This window comes from Rhamphochromis sp. 'chilingali' (assembly GCF_963969265.1).
Source record: "Rhamphochromis sp. 'chilingali' genome assembly, chromosome: 13".
NCBI classification, from domain to species: domain Eukaryota; kingdom Metazoa; phylum Chordata; class Actinopteri; order Cichliformes; family Cichlidae; genus Rhamphochromis; species Rhamphochromis sp. 'chilingali'.
Genome location: NC_137940.1, coordinates 6,888,575 through 6,909,301, shown reverse-complemented (window position 1 = coordinate 6,909,301; position 20,727 = coordinate 6,888,575). Strand labels below are relative to the sequence as shown.

Below are 20,727 nucleotides of genomic sequence, written 5' to 3'. Positions count from 1 at the left end.
TGTGTGCAGCGTGAGTAAAATCTGTGCATGCTGGTCTGCTTACACCTTATTTTGTTATTTTTCTATTTTACATGACAGTTTTCCAGTTAAGTTGGGCATCCTTATGTGGAGGAAATTAAGTGAAACTTTGTGATCTACGAGTTGTGATCGTGTGCAGCTAATTTGCATTGGGTAATATGGTTCTGAGTAAATGAAATGCCTAATGCAGTATGTTCACTGGCAACTTGCCGAAATAGCTATGTAAGAAATAATCTTGCTTTAGGAGTGGATAATGGGAAGGAAAACAAAAATGCATTGACATTATATATTTTTTAGATATTCGGTGCTCTGCAGTGACAGTGGTCGGAGAGGAAATTACATTATGTGAACATTACCAGTAGAAGCCTAGTTGTTACGATAATTCTCAGGCAAAGTAGACAAAATGTAGCTCTTATTTTAATATTTAATCTACTTTTTTAATAATGCTTTGGAAGAGTTGAAAGCTAAATATGGGTTAGAAGTCAGTTCGAGTATAGGTATGTACTAAAATCTACTCTTAAACATGAACTGGAACTAAAGTGGTAAAGACTGTAGTATTGCTAAACACCAACATTTTTGTTTTCTTTGCGTTGTTCTTGAAAGCTATCATGCATTCTCATTATTCCCAATACAGAAGAGAGTGTATGTAAGGGGGGTGAGTGTCTTTCTCGGCAGCAAAGAAATGCTTTGGATGCTGTTATTGACTTTTATCTTTTCTGAAACCCCAATCTGCTTCACAGCTAAGTCATTTCAGCTGGTTGTAAGCCACTTAAACTTTATCAAATGCTATAGTCACAAAACAGTAACCGGAGACCATTGCATGGCCAATATTATAATGACTCTGTGCAATGAACTTACGATCTTGTCCTTTTAGAAATGGTTGCTATGAAGATGGGCATCAGAGTCTGTGACAACTTGCCATGAGTTGCCATATTAAAAGTTACTTTGATGATAGGTGGTGATATAATGACAATAAGGTGTAATCAGTCATCTGTGTATGATTGGGGTCCTGTTGTACTGTCTGCATCCAGAAATTCTCATTAACTACATAGATTCAGAGTCTAGCCAAAACCTCATAGATCTGAAACAGAAAAAAAATCTCCATAAATAGCAACGTAGTTGTTAGGGAATTTAATAACAGTATCACATTGATGATCAACAACCTTGCTTTTATATAGCAATTAAACCAGAGTACAACCAGTTGACAACTAGTGAAGTCAAGTTGGACTCATTGGTGCAGAATGACGTAAATCGATTGCAGCATGTTGGCATTCTGCCATCTGTCCGCATTTATCAATTTGATGGAATTGTTTGGAGACTTTCATCAGACTTTAAGTGATCACAATCAGTTTTAGCTCAACTGCAATTTTTAGGTTGCCTCCTGCTTTTGCAGCAGCGACCTGTGCAATCACCTTGCAGTCTCAATATCTGGGGGAAGAGTTGGTCGCTGCAACTACTTGGTCATTGAATGTGAAATTTTTTTTGCATCCGCAAATTCTTTTTGTGGGGTTTCCTATGAGTTGCAGTGAGATTACTGTCTTATTTGTATTTGAGTAGGACTGAGCCAAAAAACAAAATTGTCTCAAATGAAAATTAGATGTAGTTTTAAAAACTATGATTAAAAACCCAGAACAAGAGCAGATTCTCAGAATTGAAAAATGTTTCTATCGATCACATAAAACATTTTTAAAAAATGTCATCTGTTATGAGAATAATTTCCATTTAATTTCATGTTGAATATTTGAGGAATTTCTCCAGCTCTCTGATAAAGCTGGAGAAAATAGAAAATAAATAACTACAAAAAAGGAAGATACAGCTTGTTGTGACACATAGTCTCTTATAGTGTAAGGGCCTCGATAGGGAAGTACATCAATCAAACAACTGTATCGCTATTGGCTCTTCTGTATTGTGTGTGTTTGTGTGTTTTCATAGTCATAAAGCCAGTTCCACCTCTTTAATATGCACAAGGCATGTTGCGATTGTGTTCATTAAAACAGAATTCATGACACTCCTCCATAAGGCTGTTTGCCATGGTGGGCTTTCATTCATTAACACCAGTTGGTGGTCTGTATGAAGGTGTGTGTGTGTGTGTGTGTTTAAATATGTATGTGTTCTTTTTATTTATTTTGTTTTTTTTATTTTATATTTTATTACAGCCTTTATGATGTCCCTTTTGTCATGTGAAAGAAAAAGGTTGAACTATATTTGCAGGGTAGTGTTATTACTTTGGTAGTTTTTAAATAAGGGTACACTAAGGCCTATAAATACAGTGACCTTTTCTCTATTGGAGTAGGTAGTGGACAAAGCTATAATCATTTTCCGTGTAGTCATTGCCTGACTTCCCTTACGTTCATCAGGGTGCAGCCTTGAGAGGTATGATTGAGGTTATTTTTTTCATTTTTTTTTCCTTCTGCGCTCAACATACCCCTCCGCCTCTTGTGGACTATTCCAAAGGGCAATGCAAGAGCGGGCAGGCTGCTATTAGAAAGCCAATATATTTGATATGGTTCATGGGTTACTGTACGGACTGATCTGTGGCCTGTCAAGTCGTGTTAGTGTTCATACAGGTTGAAAAGGCAGACCACAGAGAAAATCACACTAATCTTGCACTCATAAAACCCCTTGTAAATGAAGTCATCCTCACAAATCACACAGCTTCATGATTTTATTTATGTTTGCTGCTGAATCACCATATAAGCTGTGATGTTTGGCTCTCTTATTACGTCTTTTCCTCCTTTTTTCCCCCTCCTCCACACAGTGGTCAGAGATCAGGGTTTGTTGCAGAACTGCAACCTTATAGTCTTCCAGAAATAAATCTGTTACTCAAGGACACCTTTCACACATACGGTTTTTGGTTATTTTTTCATTTTAAATCCTCAATTCCTTAACCCTAGAATTCAATGAATACTGAATGACATTGTAGCCCTTGCTATTTTAAGGGTCACTTTATTTGAAAATACATTGGTTACTGCAAAATACAAGCTGCTCCATCTCTTCTGGTCATTCAGTTCCCACTTGCAGCAAGGTGGAGGTACTGCACATGTACACTGAGGGGCACATTGACCTTGTAAACAAACCCTCTCCTTGTGGTTTCCAATCAAAGTTATTAGAGTTTTGTATTTTTCATGAGTTTTTATTCATATTTAATTTCAAATTTTTTCTTTCCATCCATTTTTAATTTGTTAGTTTCAAGAGTGGGTCCATTTAATATTTATTGTTTGAAATATTTAGTTTTAGTTCGTTTAGTTTAAGCTTTCAATTTATTATGATATGGTTAGTGTTTGGCATGGCAAAATGTTTTACGTTCAGACAAACACTGATGCCTTAACGTACTGGACTTGTAAAAGTCATGCTTGTATTTTGTGCATAAAAATAATTTTCAGACTCACCTCTTATGCAGCCATTGACATGCTCATCTGTAATGGCTTTCACAGTACAAAAACCTGTCCTGTAAACATGTCAAGTGCCAGTAAACATCTGGACCAAAGCCTCCTCATCCTTGTTCTGTTGCCACATTTGATCAAACTGACAAAACCTAAAGCTAACAAGAGTTTGTCTGCATTTTAGTTCATTTTAGGAACACAACAATGTATCAGTGCTTTTTTCTTAAAATCGAGTTTTCTTTGGGGTTTTTTTACCATTTAAGTTTAGTTTAGTTTTAAGTATACTGACCTTGTTTCTAACCTTGTTTGTCAACTTAATTGGTAGGGAGCTGTTAATTCATTTAGGGACTTTTTCTTAAACAGTTCATAATTTATTTTAAAAGATCCAAATGGTTAGAAAAATATAATGAATACCAACAAAAATAATACTGGAAAAGTTTATATATTGATTAATTATGACATTATCACTAGTCTATATCTTGTAGGAAATAATCGCTACGATTGAGATGAAACACCAGGTTTTTAAAAGATGTTCTCATGGTTACCATGGTTTTGTTCTACAGAACAAAATGATATTTAGAAATGAAATAATAATACCGTGTCACATATTATACTATACTATACTGTGAATGACTCTCATTGTTCCTGTTCCTGTTCTTTTGCACAGTTATAGTTACATTCTCTCTTGAACCTCTGTGCACATGTATGTTGAGTTTTGCCTAAGAAGGGAGCACACAGGGAAAATTTCCCATTATGATAACCTTAAATCAAAAATTTGAAACGAGTTTGTGTAAAGGATATTGATCTTTTTCAGGTAGCTCTTGCACTTTTGCCAGTGTTAGATGTTAACTTAGATAGGCCACGCTGAAAAAGGTTTAGCCTAGGTAGTAGACCAAGATCATAGAAACCATCAAAAGACCATAGAAATTCTGTAGCTTGTATTGACGACAATGAAAATATTCATTAGTGAAGCAAAGACGGTGAATCCCAAATTTATAGAACTGCACTGTTTTCTTGTCACATTCCTAGGCTTATAAAATATTTGAAACCTCAAAGCAGAGAAGTGGAATAAAAGAGCTGCTGGATCCATTCACCATAAGGGTGGAGTCTTTGAACTACTAAAGTTAACTGATTGATTGATTGACTGATTGATTGTTATTGTAAATATGCTTGTCTAGTTAATCATTTTCTTTCATCAGTCCACTCAGTGGGAGGTTTTCAGGACACACGGGTGTAAATATGAATTTAAAAAAAGAAATGTATTTCTTTGCTTTTTCCTACTGTGAATGGTTTACAGTGAACTTGACTTGCATAATTTATGGATCTCACTGACACTTTGAGTTGAGAAAAACACCTTCCTGTATTGATGGGAATTCCCCGAGGGGCTAGGGGACAGTGAAAAAGCCTGAATTAGATCCAGCCCTTGACAGGAGCCTAAATCCAGGCTTTCGATTTGTGTCTGGCAGGAACCTGTTTAGATCACGAGTTAAAGTCAGACAGAAGTGTAATGCTCTACGCCCCATTGTGTGTTTTCTAGGCTTTATGGGGCACAACAGCTATCCGGGTCCATGTGAACACAAGTACTGTGGCTTGGGACGCCATTGTGTGGTCAATCATGAGACCGACCAAGGGGAGTGCAAGTGCTTGGATCACTGCAAACCACACTACAAGCCGGTGTGCGGTTCAGATGGGAAACTCTACCAGAACCATTGTGAGCTCCACCGAACCTCGTGCATCAGAGGACACAGGATTACCATCATGCACAGTGAAGAGTGCTTCTACAAAGGTAAGAAGCTTTGTGACATATTTCTCATGACAGATGTGTTATCTAGTCCACCTTGTACCTTTAGTAATGAACAGTATATGAAGTCAAAATGGCCCCGTCACTTGCAGGATTTAACATATTTAAGTTGCCATTAGAAATACCTTTGGATACACCCACTGCTTATTGTAACAATGTTTTACATCAGTAAAAAGTCCTGATTTGAGCAAATCTTCTTTAAGCAAATCTGTTCACTTGACAGTCATCTTGGTAATACTTCTGAGAGGTTATTTGGGCAATGTTTTTTTAAAGGCAGTGCTTAAATATGGTGGTTACCTGGCGATAAAAATTGCATGTGTAGGAAACGTCTAGAAAAACTTTACATTTTGTCTCTATCTTTGCTGTTGTGAAATTCCATCCATCCATTTTCTTCCGCTTATCCGGGGCTGGGTCGCGGGGGCAGCAGCCCAAGCAGAGAAGCCCAGACCTCCCTCTCCCCAGCCGCCTCCTCCAGCTTATCCAGCAGAACACCAAGGTGTTCCCAGGCCAGCCGAGAGATATAATCTGTCCAGCGTGTGCTGGGTCTCCTCCCGGTGGGACATGCCCAGAAAACCTCGCCCAGGAGACGCCCAGGGGGCATCCTTGTCAGATGCCCGAACCACCTCAGCTGGCTCCTTTCGATGTGGAGGAACAGCGGCTTTACTCTGAGCCCCTCCCGGATGGCTGAACCTCTCACCCTATCTCTAAGGGAGAGGCCAGCCACCCTTTGGAGGAAACCCATTTCCGCCGCTTGTATTCACGATCTCATTCTTTCGGTCACGACCCACAGCTCATTGAGAGCTTCGCTTTTACACTCAGCTCTCTCATCCCAGATCCGGAGTGGAAATTTCCACATAGATTTCAACTGATGATTTTATGGGGTATTACAACATATAGAAATTTGTTGTTGTCATTAATATGTTCTTTCTCACAAAAATTGACTGTGAGTCAGAGCCTGTTTAACGAGCCATGGTTGGTGTAGGTAAAAATGTACACAGTAAAGCAGTTATCCAGTATGGCATCTGCATTTTCATCTTGTCATAGAGAAAATAATAATGTTGTTGAATTCATGTGGGAGTTTTATACAAGCAAACATCAAAAGCAGCATAGTAATTAGCAAGATATCAGCAGAACAGTTATGGTTGTGAAAAAGATGCATGCTTTGCTTCACATTTAGATATGTCATGTCAAAATTCAAGCAGATGATGTTAAAAAAAATCTGCCTGAATAACCAAATCAAAATTAACACATTACTGAACATGCAGACATCCATGACATTTTATTTACATTTACACTACCGTATTAATACCGCATAGTGAAAGGAGCTTAACAAAGAGGACGCTACCTGAAACCAGTCATATAGCTCTCTCTGGTTTGCAAAGCACACTTTAGAGGTAGGAGCAGGTGGTAGTGCTGTTGTGTTCATATTTCCCCAGAGAAGGCTGACTGCATTCTACCATTGATTGTATAAACATACCAATTATTCTTAGTCCCCGGAAACAGGCTCTTCTCCCTTCACAATGCTAGACATCACTGAAGTAAAAGCTCCTGACACTCTGCACCTTTTCCTTTCAGGTCAAAGGGGATTGATGAAAAATCCTCACATACAGCATATGCATAATATTCATGAGAGACTGCATCTGCATTGATTTGACAGGGTTTCTCCACATACTTGTTAACTTTGAAAAGTAACTTCACAAGAGACTAGGAATGGTGCTTGGATCTATATAGTGTCGCACATGAAACTCTCTGCGGTCCTCCTTACAGAGAGTTTTGAGGACAACATTCTCGGGATGTAAAACCAAAATAAACCAAAACAAAAACAAACAGCACATCCTCCTTACCCAAGTATGCCTTCTTCCACTACTGAAATGTTCAATTTAAAGATGAACAAAGCCTAAGTGTAGGTAGGAAAACAAGCATTTACATCAATTCCCTTTACAATACAAGAGCCGGCATACAAACCATCTTAAAACTGCAGCCTCATGACTTGGAATACGTTAAGGGAGCAAAAAAGCGATGCAGGTAAGGCAGTGTTAACACTTGAGCATGCATTTTATCCTAAAAACACAAAACGGCATCTAGATCAATGATCCTCCTGTGAGTGACTGTCCTAACTAGCTTGCCACATGTGCCCTGTCCTGTCAGGCTATCCCCTCCCCACTCATCAGCATCTGTTCGGAATGCAGAGTGGGATATTTGACCAGTGTCAGGTGATCAATATCAGATCAACAAGAGCCAAAAGAAGGGGGGGAAACAAAGGCTCTTTTTTTTCCTTCTTTTTTTAAACATTGCATCCTTTGTTCAGTCCGGATAGTTTTTCTTTCTGCTGTGACTGATATGTAATCAATTTCTCATCGGATAAAAGCTCCAGGGAGAGGACACAGGAGCCTGTTGGAGCGATTAGTAATCACAGTATTATTTTTCTCCTCTGCACTTTAAAATATTTAGAAATTAAACCATAAATTATATTTTTAAAAATTGTTTGTGATTTTAAACTTTACATTGGAAAACAAAGCGATTGCTTAAATGTTAGACAGCTTCAGGGAATTTGTTCTTTGTTGCAAGTACAAAAGGCAGCATAGCAGCGAGAGGAAAGGAATAATTGAGCAAATGTAATAGGGCTTACAGCCAGATCTAGATGTAATTATGATCCAGGGATTATTAGTGGGTAAAGCAGAATGTGCCCTCAATGGCATGTTAAATATGTTACTTGATTATTTGTCCTCCAGGTAATGGGTCCAATTTATGTAGCAACAGGAAGATATATACTCATTATCATAGCATAATAATGACTTTTCCTCCCTTCTTTCAGCATTAGCTGCCTCTAAAGCGCTTGCTTGGGTCCAGACCTTTGAGACTGTGGACTGTTTCTTTTGGTGCTGTGACATAAAACAGCAGTTTCTAAAAAAGAACAGTCATCAACTTGTCGGTTGACTAACAATTAACCAATCAGAACCATGAGTGAGATTAAAGCTGTATTAAAGCTTTCATTAGTAGAGGGTCAAGTTGTGCTCTGTCACAGGGATGATTTAAATGGCCAGTTCTTACTTAAAAAAACAAAACAAAACATCCCCAGATATTGTTACTGAACAGTTAATTGGGGAATGGAATTGGACTGGTGTATATGGCATTTTATTTACCACAGCATTGCAAATTTAGAATTGGTAATTAAGTTTTTAAGCATCACTTGCACCACTGTGCTGCAAACTGTAGTAAGGTGCACATTGTACTTCTTTTTTTGAAATTGCATAAATTCAGGCTGATATTTATTGCTTGGCTAAGGAAAATCAAGTCCCTTATCCCATGACATTATTGATTGTGCACAATGTAAGACTGAAGATCTGACAAATCTAATGTTAGACTAAAGAGTTAAAGTTACCTTATTATATACAATAAAGCTTTCATTTAGATTTGGAAGATAGCTAAGCCATTTGTGAAAAGCTTCTTTTTCTTCTTTTCTCTAATGAAGAAAGCTGTTTAAACCAAAGAATTCTTACAAAATTGGAGGGACTAATGCTAATAAACCTGCCGTGCTCGGAAACAATATACATTTTTCCTCTATTCGGTTTGTTTTTACCATAAGCAGTATATAGAAAGTCATTTAGAAAAAATCAGATTATAAATCTGAATAGACAAGGAATAATGACTAACTATAGATATTGGCAAAGATATGCACTCCCTTCATGCTTCTTGGTTAACACTTTCAAGCATAATCTGTCATTCTAAAGTGAAAAGGAAAAAAATCAAGGTAAGTAGTTCACAGTTCCAATATTTGATCAATAAACAATGAATTGAAACTAAGTTTACTGGGTTCATGCTGCTAGGATCTTAGTGTTGAATTTGAGGAGGTGGTTTATGATGAACATGTTTGGCGCATATTTTTCTAAAGGCTTTTTTAAAACTGATGCTGCCCTTGTCCTTCTTTGGATGCGAATCATAGGTATTATTCAGATATGCTATATTGAATTACTGTTGAATATTGAATTAATACACAGAAGGTTTATCTTATACAGCATAAGGTGCGGTATACTGTTCAACATATTAATCTTGCTGTATTAGGTGACAATTGGTTGTTTACTTTGAAACACAATGCTATAACTGTCATGACATGCAAGAGCTACTAACGCTTTGTTGGCTGGGACAAATTGGTTCATATTTTTGTTGCTGTTGGCTATACAGATGCTGATAAAATGATGACTGTCAAACAGTCATCTGCCAATCACATACCAACACACATTTGTTAGTCTAACTATCTATATTACTTATAATAATAATTATAATGGATTGCATTTATATAGCGCTTACTTATATATTCAGTTTTCCCTTGAGTACTGTATATGGTATATGATAGTTGAGAATAAAAAAAAAATCTAAATGCTGATCTGAATATGTTCATCAGCGTTACCCATGATGCCATGGTGCCTTGATTTATTAATAGATGCTGTTAAACTGTACAGTTATTTAAATGTCATTGTGATGTCTTAATGAGACCACATATCATCAGCAGACAAGCCCAGGATCTCTTGATCACTGAAGAGATTTTGCTTCATTTTAATTTGACAGACAGACAATTAGCCCTCTAGGCCAGCTTTAACATAGAGCCATGAAAATGATTGCTTTTGAACTGACATCCATATGCATAAAAAGTTGAGTCACTCTTGGTTCTGGTCCTAGCTGGATGGATCTATGTTGGAAATGGACAGGGCTTGTCAGCCAAACATTTGCTGGGCCTTTTATCTATTATGAAAGACAGGATAAAAAATGACAGCCATGTGTTGACTGAAGCTTCTCGTTAGCACCGGGGAGAACACATGACCCCCATTTTCCTCTCACACTGCACGGCAACTTAACCAGGATCGAATCTGATTGAAAATTAAGTGGTGCACAAAAGCCTGTCCAATCTGTGGAGGGCAATGTGGGCATGAAGACGAGCAATCTCTGCAGCGAGCAATTGCCACAAGTGGAGACAATTAGGGCTACGGTTGCGCCACATCAAGCAAGTGGTTACAGTGCATTAAGTGCATCCAATTATGTGGGAGATCATACATTGAGGAAAAACTTTAGACATTCAGCTTCCAGTAAAATTCCTGCACCAGTCCTTCTTAATTTTTTATTTACTACTAACTGTATTGTTGCATTGCATCACTTACTTTGCTGTTGCATGCTGCAAGATGGATGAAGTTTTACTCTTTGATCCTGTCTGTGTTTCAGCTTTGGGGATGAACTGATGTTATTACTTGACATCATACCTGTATGAAGTGAAATGGTGTGCTGGAGACTTCTGGCAGTTGCATAACATATTGGTTTGAGCATTTTGGAAGAAGACACATTTTTTCTCTGTGATTTGATAGAGTTAGAATTATTGCCATAGGCTCAGAATATAAATGAATTCTCCATTCCTGTGAACATGTGCAAGATCATGTGGTTCAGTCCAGCGTTTTTTTCAAGGTTACTGGATTAAAAAACAAAACAAAAATAAACCGAACAAATACATGACCATGTTTCAGAGTTACAATTTTCCAGTATTTGTTAATGAACAAGATATACATTATAATTTCACAACTCCTTCTCATGCTAGAATTAGTGTCAAAATATTTTAATTGAAATATATTCTAGATGTTTAATATTGTTTTATTATATCGCCTTACCATGGTATTGTGATTGGTGATTATTGTTTTTATTCTGCTGATAATCTTGAATTTTGAAGCAACTTGCTGTAATATAGTAATTATAACAGATATTTCTTGTGTAACTTTAATTTTACCAAACGATTAATATAACATAGGCTCTCTAAATAGGATTTACGATTTACGGTTTTAGAGACTTCTTATACGGGCAGAAGTGAAACTGTCTAAAAATGACTAAAATGTCAGCTTCAAGGTTTTACACACAAGTTTCAGTTTCAGGTTTCAATATTTGGTATATCACCAAGTAATAGGCTGTGTTATATTTTCTGAATGAAGACCCAAGAGGTGGCATACATAATAAAAACAGAATTAGAAGAATTAGGCCTGAATTTACCATGTCAGAGAGGCTGTTTTAAAAGGGAAGTAACCAGTGGCTGAAAGCAGGATCATTAGTCGGACAAGACTTCCATGAAAGTTGAACCAATTTAGGTCATGGCCATGGACAATAATACCCAGTCTCATAGTCCACAGATTAAAAACATAGAATCAGAATCAGAATAAGAAAGGGTTTTATTGCCAAATGTTGAGCGGGTTTACAACATTAGGAAATTGCTGCGGTGCTTCAGTGCAAACATACTGTTATAAATACTGTTATAAATTAATCTTAAATAGACATGAAAATAAAAATGAGAATAAGAATTAAAAGTGCTGAGATGGGAGTCTGCAGCCAATAGCAGTGAGATCAAGCAATACAAGAATGGAGTAAAAAGTATCAGCAATGCGTAAAACATCATTAAAAAGCCATGAAATAGCAGATTCCATGCTGCGGTATAATTTGAGACCACTTTGAAACACCATGACTTCAGACTTCAGACAATACAGTGCATAGATTGGTTAAAATTTGACTGATCTCTAGCACCTACATTGTTATACATACACACATGGACATAATGCTGCATGTTTAAAATATCGTTGCGCTAAATCTGTTAAAAGATGGGAAATTCTGATTGTAAAAATCCATGACCCAGTTAAACAAAATAGCTTCTTGAAGCACCCAGAGGGACTGATTTGTGATATGCACATATTTGTCAACAGTTAGTAAAACGTGAAAGGTAGACGGGCTCAGATTAATTAAACCAATTAGATCTGAGTAATCTTAACTATAAAATATATAAGGGGCACACTGTATGTGTCAGAGCAGAAGGCATACATGATAGTAAGAAGATTTGGGGTAAGGGGACTGATGATAGAATTTTTGTCTCTGAAGCAAATTCTTGGCTTATGAGAATGATTTGTAATTCAGTCTGAAAAATATTTGTTTCGTGTAGCCTTAAAAGCATTTTGATATTAATCATTTGCCAAATTTGATACGACACTCAAAGACTGTCTTTTTCCCATGTCCACTCTGTTCTCCTGCCCTGCTGAGTGCCAAAGTAGACTCATTCTATCATATTTTATTATTATTACTATTTTATTTAATGCAGGACTGTAATAGTTACACTTAGGCTCTGTTTGTAAGTTTACGTTAGCATCATTTGTGCTTCAGTATATGAAAAAATGGGAATGAGGCTGCCCCCCAAAAGTGATGTCAAAATCACATGACTTGGCACCTGCAGTGATTGACAGTCTTAAAGAAACAGACTAGGATAGGGGAATGTTGCATGGATGAGAAATGTATGATGTTACTGATACGTGGCACTGATATGAAGATGTTACTGACTTGCTTGGAACGTGCAAGCAGAGAAAACTGGCTGCCACTGGGTCTAATTTATCTACTGCTTCTTTGTAAGGAAAAAAGAAGAGTGATTAGGAGCAGCACACCATTTGGATCATCAAAAAGATTTTAGGTGTCCCTTGTATTTTTGCATCCATGCATAGCTTGGCTTATAACAAAAGGTGAGAAAGAGTTTTTGCTTTTAAACTCCAGTGAATAACAAATATTCCCCCCCCCCCCCCCCCCAAACCTAAATTGTTAAGGACATTAAATCAACTCTTAATATTGTAGAGCAGTAGTTCCCAAACTACCGTACGCGTACCCTCGGGGGTACGCAAGTGGCTGTAGGTGGTACGCGTGGGTTGGGGTTGGAGTGGGGATCAAAAATTTTAAAAGCCGAAATTTGCGCTAATGAAGTTTTATTTGACTGTTAAATACATGACTATATACCACCCTCTGGTGTTCAGCAAAAAAATAGCTCTGACAAAATACATGGGCGTGATTTGCCCAAATGACCCAAATGACTGACACCTAACAGTTGAAGTTGCCTCCAAGCATTCAGTGCAGCGCGAAAATGGACAAGTGGTTAACAAGAAAAAAAGGCCCTACCACAGAGACACCGGCCACAACAACCAATAAGCTCATGTCTGAAGATGCATTTTCCAGTGACCGCACAGGTGATTGTTCAACAACAATGTGTTCGTCAGATTTGGATGCTAGCAGGGATGTATCTGTGGTTACTAGCCAAGTGGCTAGCATAGCTGGAGCCAGCCATGTGGAAAGTGATGAAGTGTCTGATGCGGAGCGTCAAAGTGGGAGAAAGCATGACAGCTCGGACTGTAACACAACCTCATCAAAGAAGCGCAAATATGATGACAATTATATTTCGCTGGGGTTTACGTGTATAAATATTGGTGGATTTTCCCGGCCACAGTGTGTTATTTGTGCAAAAGTATTGTCTCAGAACTCAATGAAACCTTCACTTTTGCGCAGACATTTAGAGACAAATCATCCCCATTTGAAAAATAAACCAAGGGAATATTTTGAGCGACAGCTAAAATCACTTTCAACAAGTAAAACCTGCATTCAGGTGCCAGATCTTATGAATAAAAACAGACTACAAGCATCTTACATGGTCAGTTACAGAGTGGCTAAAAACAACAAACCCCACACTATTGTGGAGGACCTCATTCTCCCTGCTGCTTTAAATATGGTAGGGACAATGTTGGGGGAAAAGGCAAAAAAGACGATACAGTCCATTCCATCATCAAACAATACTGTCTCACGGCGCATCAATGCAATGTCAGAAAATGTTTTACAGCAGCTACTTCTGCGCATGCACCACAGTGAATTTTATGCAATACAGCTAGATGAGTCCACGGATGTGGCTGGCCTGGCGCATCTTCTCGTATATGTGCGCTACATTCATGAAGGAACCATCAAGGAGGACATGCTGTTCTGTAAACCACTGGAACAAAGGACAACTGCCGCAGATATTTTTCAAAAGCTGGACACATTCATGAACACACATGGACTCGTGTGGGACAGATGTGTTGGCATCTGTACTGATGCGCACGGGCCATGACTGGGAGACACGGAGGTGTGGTTTCGCGTGTGCAAGCAGTCGCGCCAGATGCCTCCTAGGTACACTGCAGCATCCACCGAGAGGCTCTTGCTGCAAAGGGAATACCTGTCCGTTTGAAACATGTTTTGGACACGAGTGTAAAAATGGTTAACTTTGTGAAAGCCAGGCCGCTGAACTCCTGCTTATTTGCTGCGTTGTGCAATGAGATGGGCAGCGAGCATGAGACATTATTACGCCACACAGAGATTCGCTGGCTATCTAGAGGGAAAGTGCTGACCCGTTTCTGTGAGTTGAGGGATGAACTTAAAGTTTTCTTCAATAACCATCCCTTTGAGCTGTCTGAACATTTGCATGATGAAGAGTACCTTACGTGCCTGGCTTATCTGTGTGATATATTTTCTCGTCTGAACGAGCTCAATCTCAGATTACAAGGCGTTTCTGCAACTATATTCAATGTTCAAGATAAAGTTGAGGCCATGATAAAGAAGTTAAACCTTTGGAAGAACTGCTTGGATACAAACAACACTGAAGTCTTTCCTGTGCTGCATGATTTTCTGTGCTCTAATGATCTCACACTATCTAAAAGTGTAAAGCGCGAATGTAATGTGCACCTTGAGGAGCTGGAGGTGCAGTTACGCCGATACTTCCCAGAGATGGGCGGCTCAAATGATTGGATACGTCACCCGTTCACCGCCATGCCTACTTCGTTATCACCGTCTGACCAGGAGAGCCTAATTGAAATCGCCACAGATGGATCTCTAAAAGTTGAACACGCTCAAAAGAACCTGGCGGATTTCTGGATAGGGCTGCGCACTGAACAGCCCGCGCTGGCTAAACGCGCTGTCAAGACTCTGATGCCTTTCGCCACCACATACTTATGCGAAAGGGGATTTTCTGCTTTAACAAACATGAAAACAAAATACAGAGCAAGACTTTGTGTGGAAAACGATTTAAGACTCAGCCTTTCCCAAATTGAGCCAAACATTGAAGAGCTGTGTGCCTCTGCTCAAGCACATCCATCACATTAAATAAAGTTCTGTTTAATGAAAGTTCATGGCCTTTATGCTCTCGACAAAAAAGTGAATTCTAATAAATCTTTTGATACACTGCTAGTATTAAGTAGTAAAGTTTGTTATTAAAACTCTGTCATTACTAAAAAATATCAATAAATTCATTTGGTGGTGAGAAATAATCGACTGTGCAGTATTTATTTTTATGCATGCGATATTGCAATGTATTTATAGACACTAATTAAGAATCGTTCGTAGTAGGGGGTATGTGGCTGAGGGTGACATGTTTCAAGGGGTACGTGGCTGGAAAATGTTTGGGAAGCACTGTTGTAGAGCAATGGTACATATTGTCCTTTGCAGCAATATCATGTAAGGCAGCAGAACTATGGTGAGCATCTGTAATTAGGTTATGTCTATAAAAGTAGGGCTTGTAGAAGTAAAGTGCTTCTGTTATTAGCTGCTTCCCTGGCATTCTTAGTACAACAAACTCTTTGTGGACAACTCCCGCGGGCTCCACCAAGAAAAACATGCTCATGAAGCATCATAGCTTCCGGCCTCTAGAGACATCCTACCTTAATGATGTGTCTGCGCCTTTCCCACTGGAGAGTCACTCCAGTGAGATCAGCTTGTGTACAGGGTTTCAGAACCTCCTGTGTGTTCTTGCTTTCTTTTAATGACTCTGTGGCGCCATTAATGCTGCGACCTCTCTACAGGACCTGGCACTGTCATCGGCAGCAGTGCCAAAGAACAAGCTGCTCATTAAAATCTAGACCTGTGAATCATTAAGTTCGCAAGGACGTCCAAACCATTGTCAGCTGCAGGGTCTTGGTGCCAGTCAACTCTAAAGTTAGTCTGTGCACATCTTGATATGCTTTGTTGATTAAAGGTTGTTTTCGGAATAAGACGGACTCATTCAAGTCAGTCACAAAAAAACAAAAGAAGAATATTCCGTTTAATAAAACACTGGAATACTTAATTATCATAGGGATGTAGTTTTGAGATGTTTAAAAATACTCTTTTCAAAGTTTTCTGTCATATTATTCTATATTTGACATATAGATGAGACAGTATGTTGTATTCTGCAATACTCAGGGCAGAGGAGATTAATGTTCAAGTTCAATCTATCCCGATTATGTGCTTAACTGATGTGTATTAAATCAGTCAATGCAGGATCACATTTGTCTTTTTAGTCACTAAAAAGAGGAAGACAGACACACAGATATACACATACACATCCACAAGGCCTCTGTGTGTGTAAATTGACACAATAAATGACACGTCTATGTGCCGTCACACAGTTTCTCTGCAGTTTTTACACTGAAAATGGATATTTATGACAAAAACCTTATCACAGTCAAGGAAATATAGATTAAGGGCAAACAAGTCATTATCTGAAAGATAAAGAAGCTAAGAGAGCAACATATCCTGAGACATAACAATACACACCTTGCATGAGACCAGTGCCAGCCGGCTTTTTCTTCTTAAATGGTCAGTAAGAGAATTAATGTTTGACATTATGCAGAGAATGGAGAAATACAAGGCCAGGTTGAAGGCAATATGCTTGAAAGAATGCACTGAAATTACTTTCTACCACAGGAATAAATGTAGCCTCTATGACTTTGCCACCTTTTAAAAGGAGACACTGAGAAAGTCTGCTGTCTGGAGCCGTGATAATGCCCATTCATACTTCCCTAAATTGACACTGCACAAAATTTTGTTATTGGACAACTTGGAGAGCAGAACATAGTCATCCTAAATCAGAGTTCAGGCATTACAGCAAAACAGAGATGTAGCTTTTTTATTGATTTTTTCCCAGCCTTTTTCTCTGACACAGTGATCTGCTAATGATAGTCATATCACTGAATACATGGCAGCGCTGACCTTCCTTATTATAACTGAATGAAAACAGATTCAGTAGAAAAAAAGCGTGGCTGTATGATATAGCTGTAGGGATTACCACTAGCCCATTTGCTGAAAACTGATTGGGCAAATTTAGAGTACAATAGTTTCATTACTCTGTTGTGGTTAGCAGGAACAGCTTTTCTCCTGCACTTGTTGGGAAGGATCCACTGAAGATGGAGTGTAGAAAAAATGTTAAATAATTGGATGCAGAGAATTAAAAAACAGTGGGCTGAGGGAGAAATGTTACCTCAATGTAAATCAAACATCCTCAACAAGAATACATTGGAATCTGCAAACGTATTGTTTTATGAGTGAAGGCGCCGGTTGTATATTGAACACTTACCTTGTACGGTTTGGCAAAATGCATCAACTTGTATTTGTTTTACTGGCATTGTCAATCACTGAAATCTGCAGTCTTGGACTGAGTGGCATAATATCTGTGGTGTTATTTTGTACAGTTAAGGCTGAAAGATGGGAAGACAAGAGCATGGAGTGACTGGAGATGGCGAAGGCAGTCAATATTTACCGAAGGCTACAGGACCTAAAGCTGTTCTTCCATGTCAAGAGAAGTGATCTAGTTTTATAGGCTGCAAGTTTAGTTTGTTTATACACAGCCCTGACTCCTGTCAAAGTGATTAAACATTGAACCCTAAGACTTAGCAGCTAATTTAGCTGGGTGGGATGGCAGCTCCTGCCATAAGTAGGTTTCACTACAAGCTGTATCAACAGTCCAACAGCAGCTTCCTGAGCTGATCAAATCACTCATGTTGAAGGCCTGTGTCCCCAAGGGCAACTGAAAGTCATGAGCCCTTCATCTAAATGCAAAAAAATGTTCCACTTTAGCCCCTAATTAAAGGATCTGTTAATCTGATACTTAAAGGAGATACCAGTCCAATACAGACGAAATATCCTGGACTAGGTGTCAGTGAGAATCGGCCAATCGCGGGGCCTTGAAAGTCGTATCAATTCAATTTAATACTGCTATGTTATCCTACTTTAGTGCAATGCTAGACTCACATATTTTGCTAGAAGGAAAGCTAAACAGCATGGAGGAACTTAACAACAAATGCTCCACAGTCTGGAGTCATTTCATGCTCACTTCACCCAGAAATGCTGTTGGTTTGTGATTTTTTTTCTTTTTCAATAGTCTGTGAATTAATTGTGATTTAATGGGAAACAGCAACTTGTGACTATGCTTTCACTGTTGGGCTCTTTTGTTATGCTAGGCTGAAAGCTCATTATTTACTTTAGGTAAAATTATGAGTTATCGTCAGCTTGATTAATGTCACCTGTCTCTTGTCTGTTCTGGACTGTCCATGTACGGAAGGGTGTACGTGGTGAAAGAGAGAAGAGAAACTCTGCATCTGCAGAACACAGTGCTATGTCTGTGTACTGATGTTATTTAAATAATAATAAGTACATTTTTAAATAAGAATGATTCATTAACACATTCATTTTTACACTGTTATTAAGTCAGTACTTTAAGCAAAGTCACATGCCTTACATTGCTGTGTCCTTACATTTCATATCAGGAGTACTTTTGTACCCAGCCCAGTAAGGCAGGAGCCTGTAGAGTTTGTACTATGTACAGTAAACTTCTCATGTTAACATAAGAATACATTTTCTTCCTGCAGTTTTACAGTTTGGTGCATGTGGTTCATGATAGTAAAATTGCATTTTTGTAGAATGAAAGGGATGATTTGTAAGTTCCCAAACACAAAAATAGATGAACATGAAAGAAACTTGGGGAGCTTTAATGAAATTCTTTAATAATTTGCTTGATCTGTTTTCCTCTGGGTTGTTTCTGCACAGCAATCTGTCACTTTACTCTTCCTCCCTTTGGTTATGTAAAGGCTCCATCAACCGTAAAGCAATGATCTGCAGCGTAGCCATGATGATGATGATGATTATAACACAGCACTGTGATGGAGAGCTGTGTAGTACACTGGACATTAGTGATGTCATCTCATATTTTAATTTGATCCATAGCTGACAGCGTGCCCTTGAATCCAGTAAACATGATAGGCTTTACTGGCAGTAGTTTCTGTGATGTGATTTTGATTTTATAGGGCAAACACACTCCCTGTCTTTATCTGTGGTTTTCAGTGTCCTTGTATTGTGTTTATCTGTTTTTTTCTTTTATTTTGTATGTAGGCACTTTGTTTTCCTCTTTATTAGAACATTTCCACTTGCAGAGTGTGTTGATTTGATGACAGAGCAATAACACCTGCATGGACTTTCAGAGTTTTTAGTCTGGAAACTTAACAGCCAATCTAGCTCAAACAATAAACACAGTAATTGAATCACACCGAGCTTACTTTGTTATAAGCTACTTACTTTACTTAGACTATTAAATTATATATTATGTAACAATGGCTGGAAGCTGTGATGCACACTGTACTTTTTCTATGCATCACTATATTTCATGTGTTTATATAACACTGATCAAATAAATTCCTCGTTATATGTATTCACTGCAGTCGTGGCTATATACATAGTCATAGTTTTTCTCAGCCTAAAATCCAAAGAAACAGCACTGTTCTAAAATTATATTTTTAAACAGTTTCCTTAAGATTTATTTAAACATAATTGTCTTTCTTTTGACTGTGTATTCGAATAATAATACAAACTCCATTTATGTCAGCTACAAAAGCACATACTTGGTGCCTTTACTGCATGTGTAGTTACTTGCATGGTCAGCCTCCTCCAAAGGCTCACTCTGAGCCAGGAAAAACTCTGATAGGGTGCCATGTGTTGGTGAATAACATAATAAACTTACAGTAGGTGTTTGCATTTTGTTGGCATGAATGTCATGTTATTAAATGAATTCTAATTTGGATTAATGCTTGATCTATAAATAATGATTTATACGGGTACTATTTTAGTGACACAGAAAGGAAAAGCCTTTGAGAATTTACCCCACAAAGAGACTTCTAATTTATACAGTGTTCATTTATGAGTGGTATTTCTTCCTATTTATTTATTTTTTCTCCTCTGTGTGTGTGTTCTCCTGCGGCACACAGTCTAGACACCTGAGGCTTGATTTACCCTATTTATACAAACAATTAGCACCATCTGCTATGGACTGTATAAAAAAAGCAATGCTATAGACAATTCTGATTTGCTGCAGTGTGTTTGTTTATAGTGCTTCTTTGCAGACAGGTCTGGGAGAAAAAAGCTAAAACATATTTAAGAAAAGCAGAACATGTAGTCTATTATAGTTTTAACAGAAAATAAAATCATACTCTATAAGTAAAAAGTCTTAGGCCACTCCAAAAGGTCTTAGTCTGAGAGCAATGTCTGTGTAGGCTGGAATTTTAAATTGAACAGTAACAAGGATCTTGGGAAGAAACTGAGCATAGAAGACAAAGAACATGGTGTTGGTGGAAATATGTTTTCTTTTTTCATTAATTATTAACTATTAGAGTGAAAATGGAAAGTATATAATGTACTTTCTGATGAAACATCACCACAGTCAAAAGAACAAGCAATTTATAAATATTAGATGGAAACATTGTGCAGCATTGATTTGAAGGACAAGTTTGTCTTTGATATCAAACCATGAGCCTTTGGAAAAAAATGTTTTAATTATAGTACCCCCTGCTAACGGAGAAGAATATGAAACTATATCTCTCTTTTCATGGTACTTTTCAGCCGTATAGAAACCTACAGAAGCGGCACATC

The 20,727-nt window shown here is 38.0% G+C and overlaps 1 protein-coding gene across 4 annotated transcripts in view; it reads left to right on the top strand.

Moving 5' to 3' along the window:
* Positions 1–20,727, top strand: part of fstl5 (follistatin-like 5) — a 198,670-nt gene that overhangs the window by 62,566 nt on the left and 115,377 nt on the right. For all 4 annotated transcript variants that reach the window (XM_080900443.1, XM_080900441.1, XM_080900442.1 and 1 more), the window contains exon 4: positions 4,939–5,187. In XM_080900443.1, the coding sequence (XP_080756569.1) occupies positions 4,939–5,187 (249 nt within the window). The remainder of the gene's footprint in view (positions 1–4,938; positions 5,188–20,727) is intronic.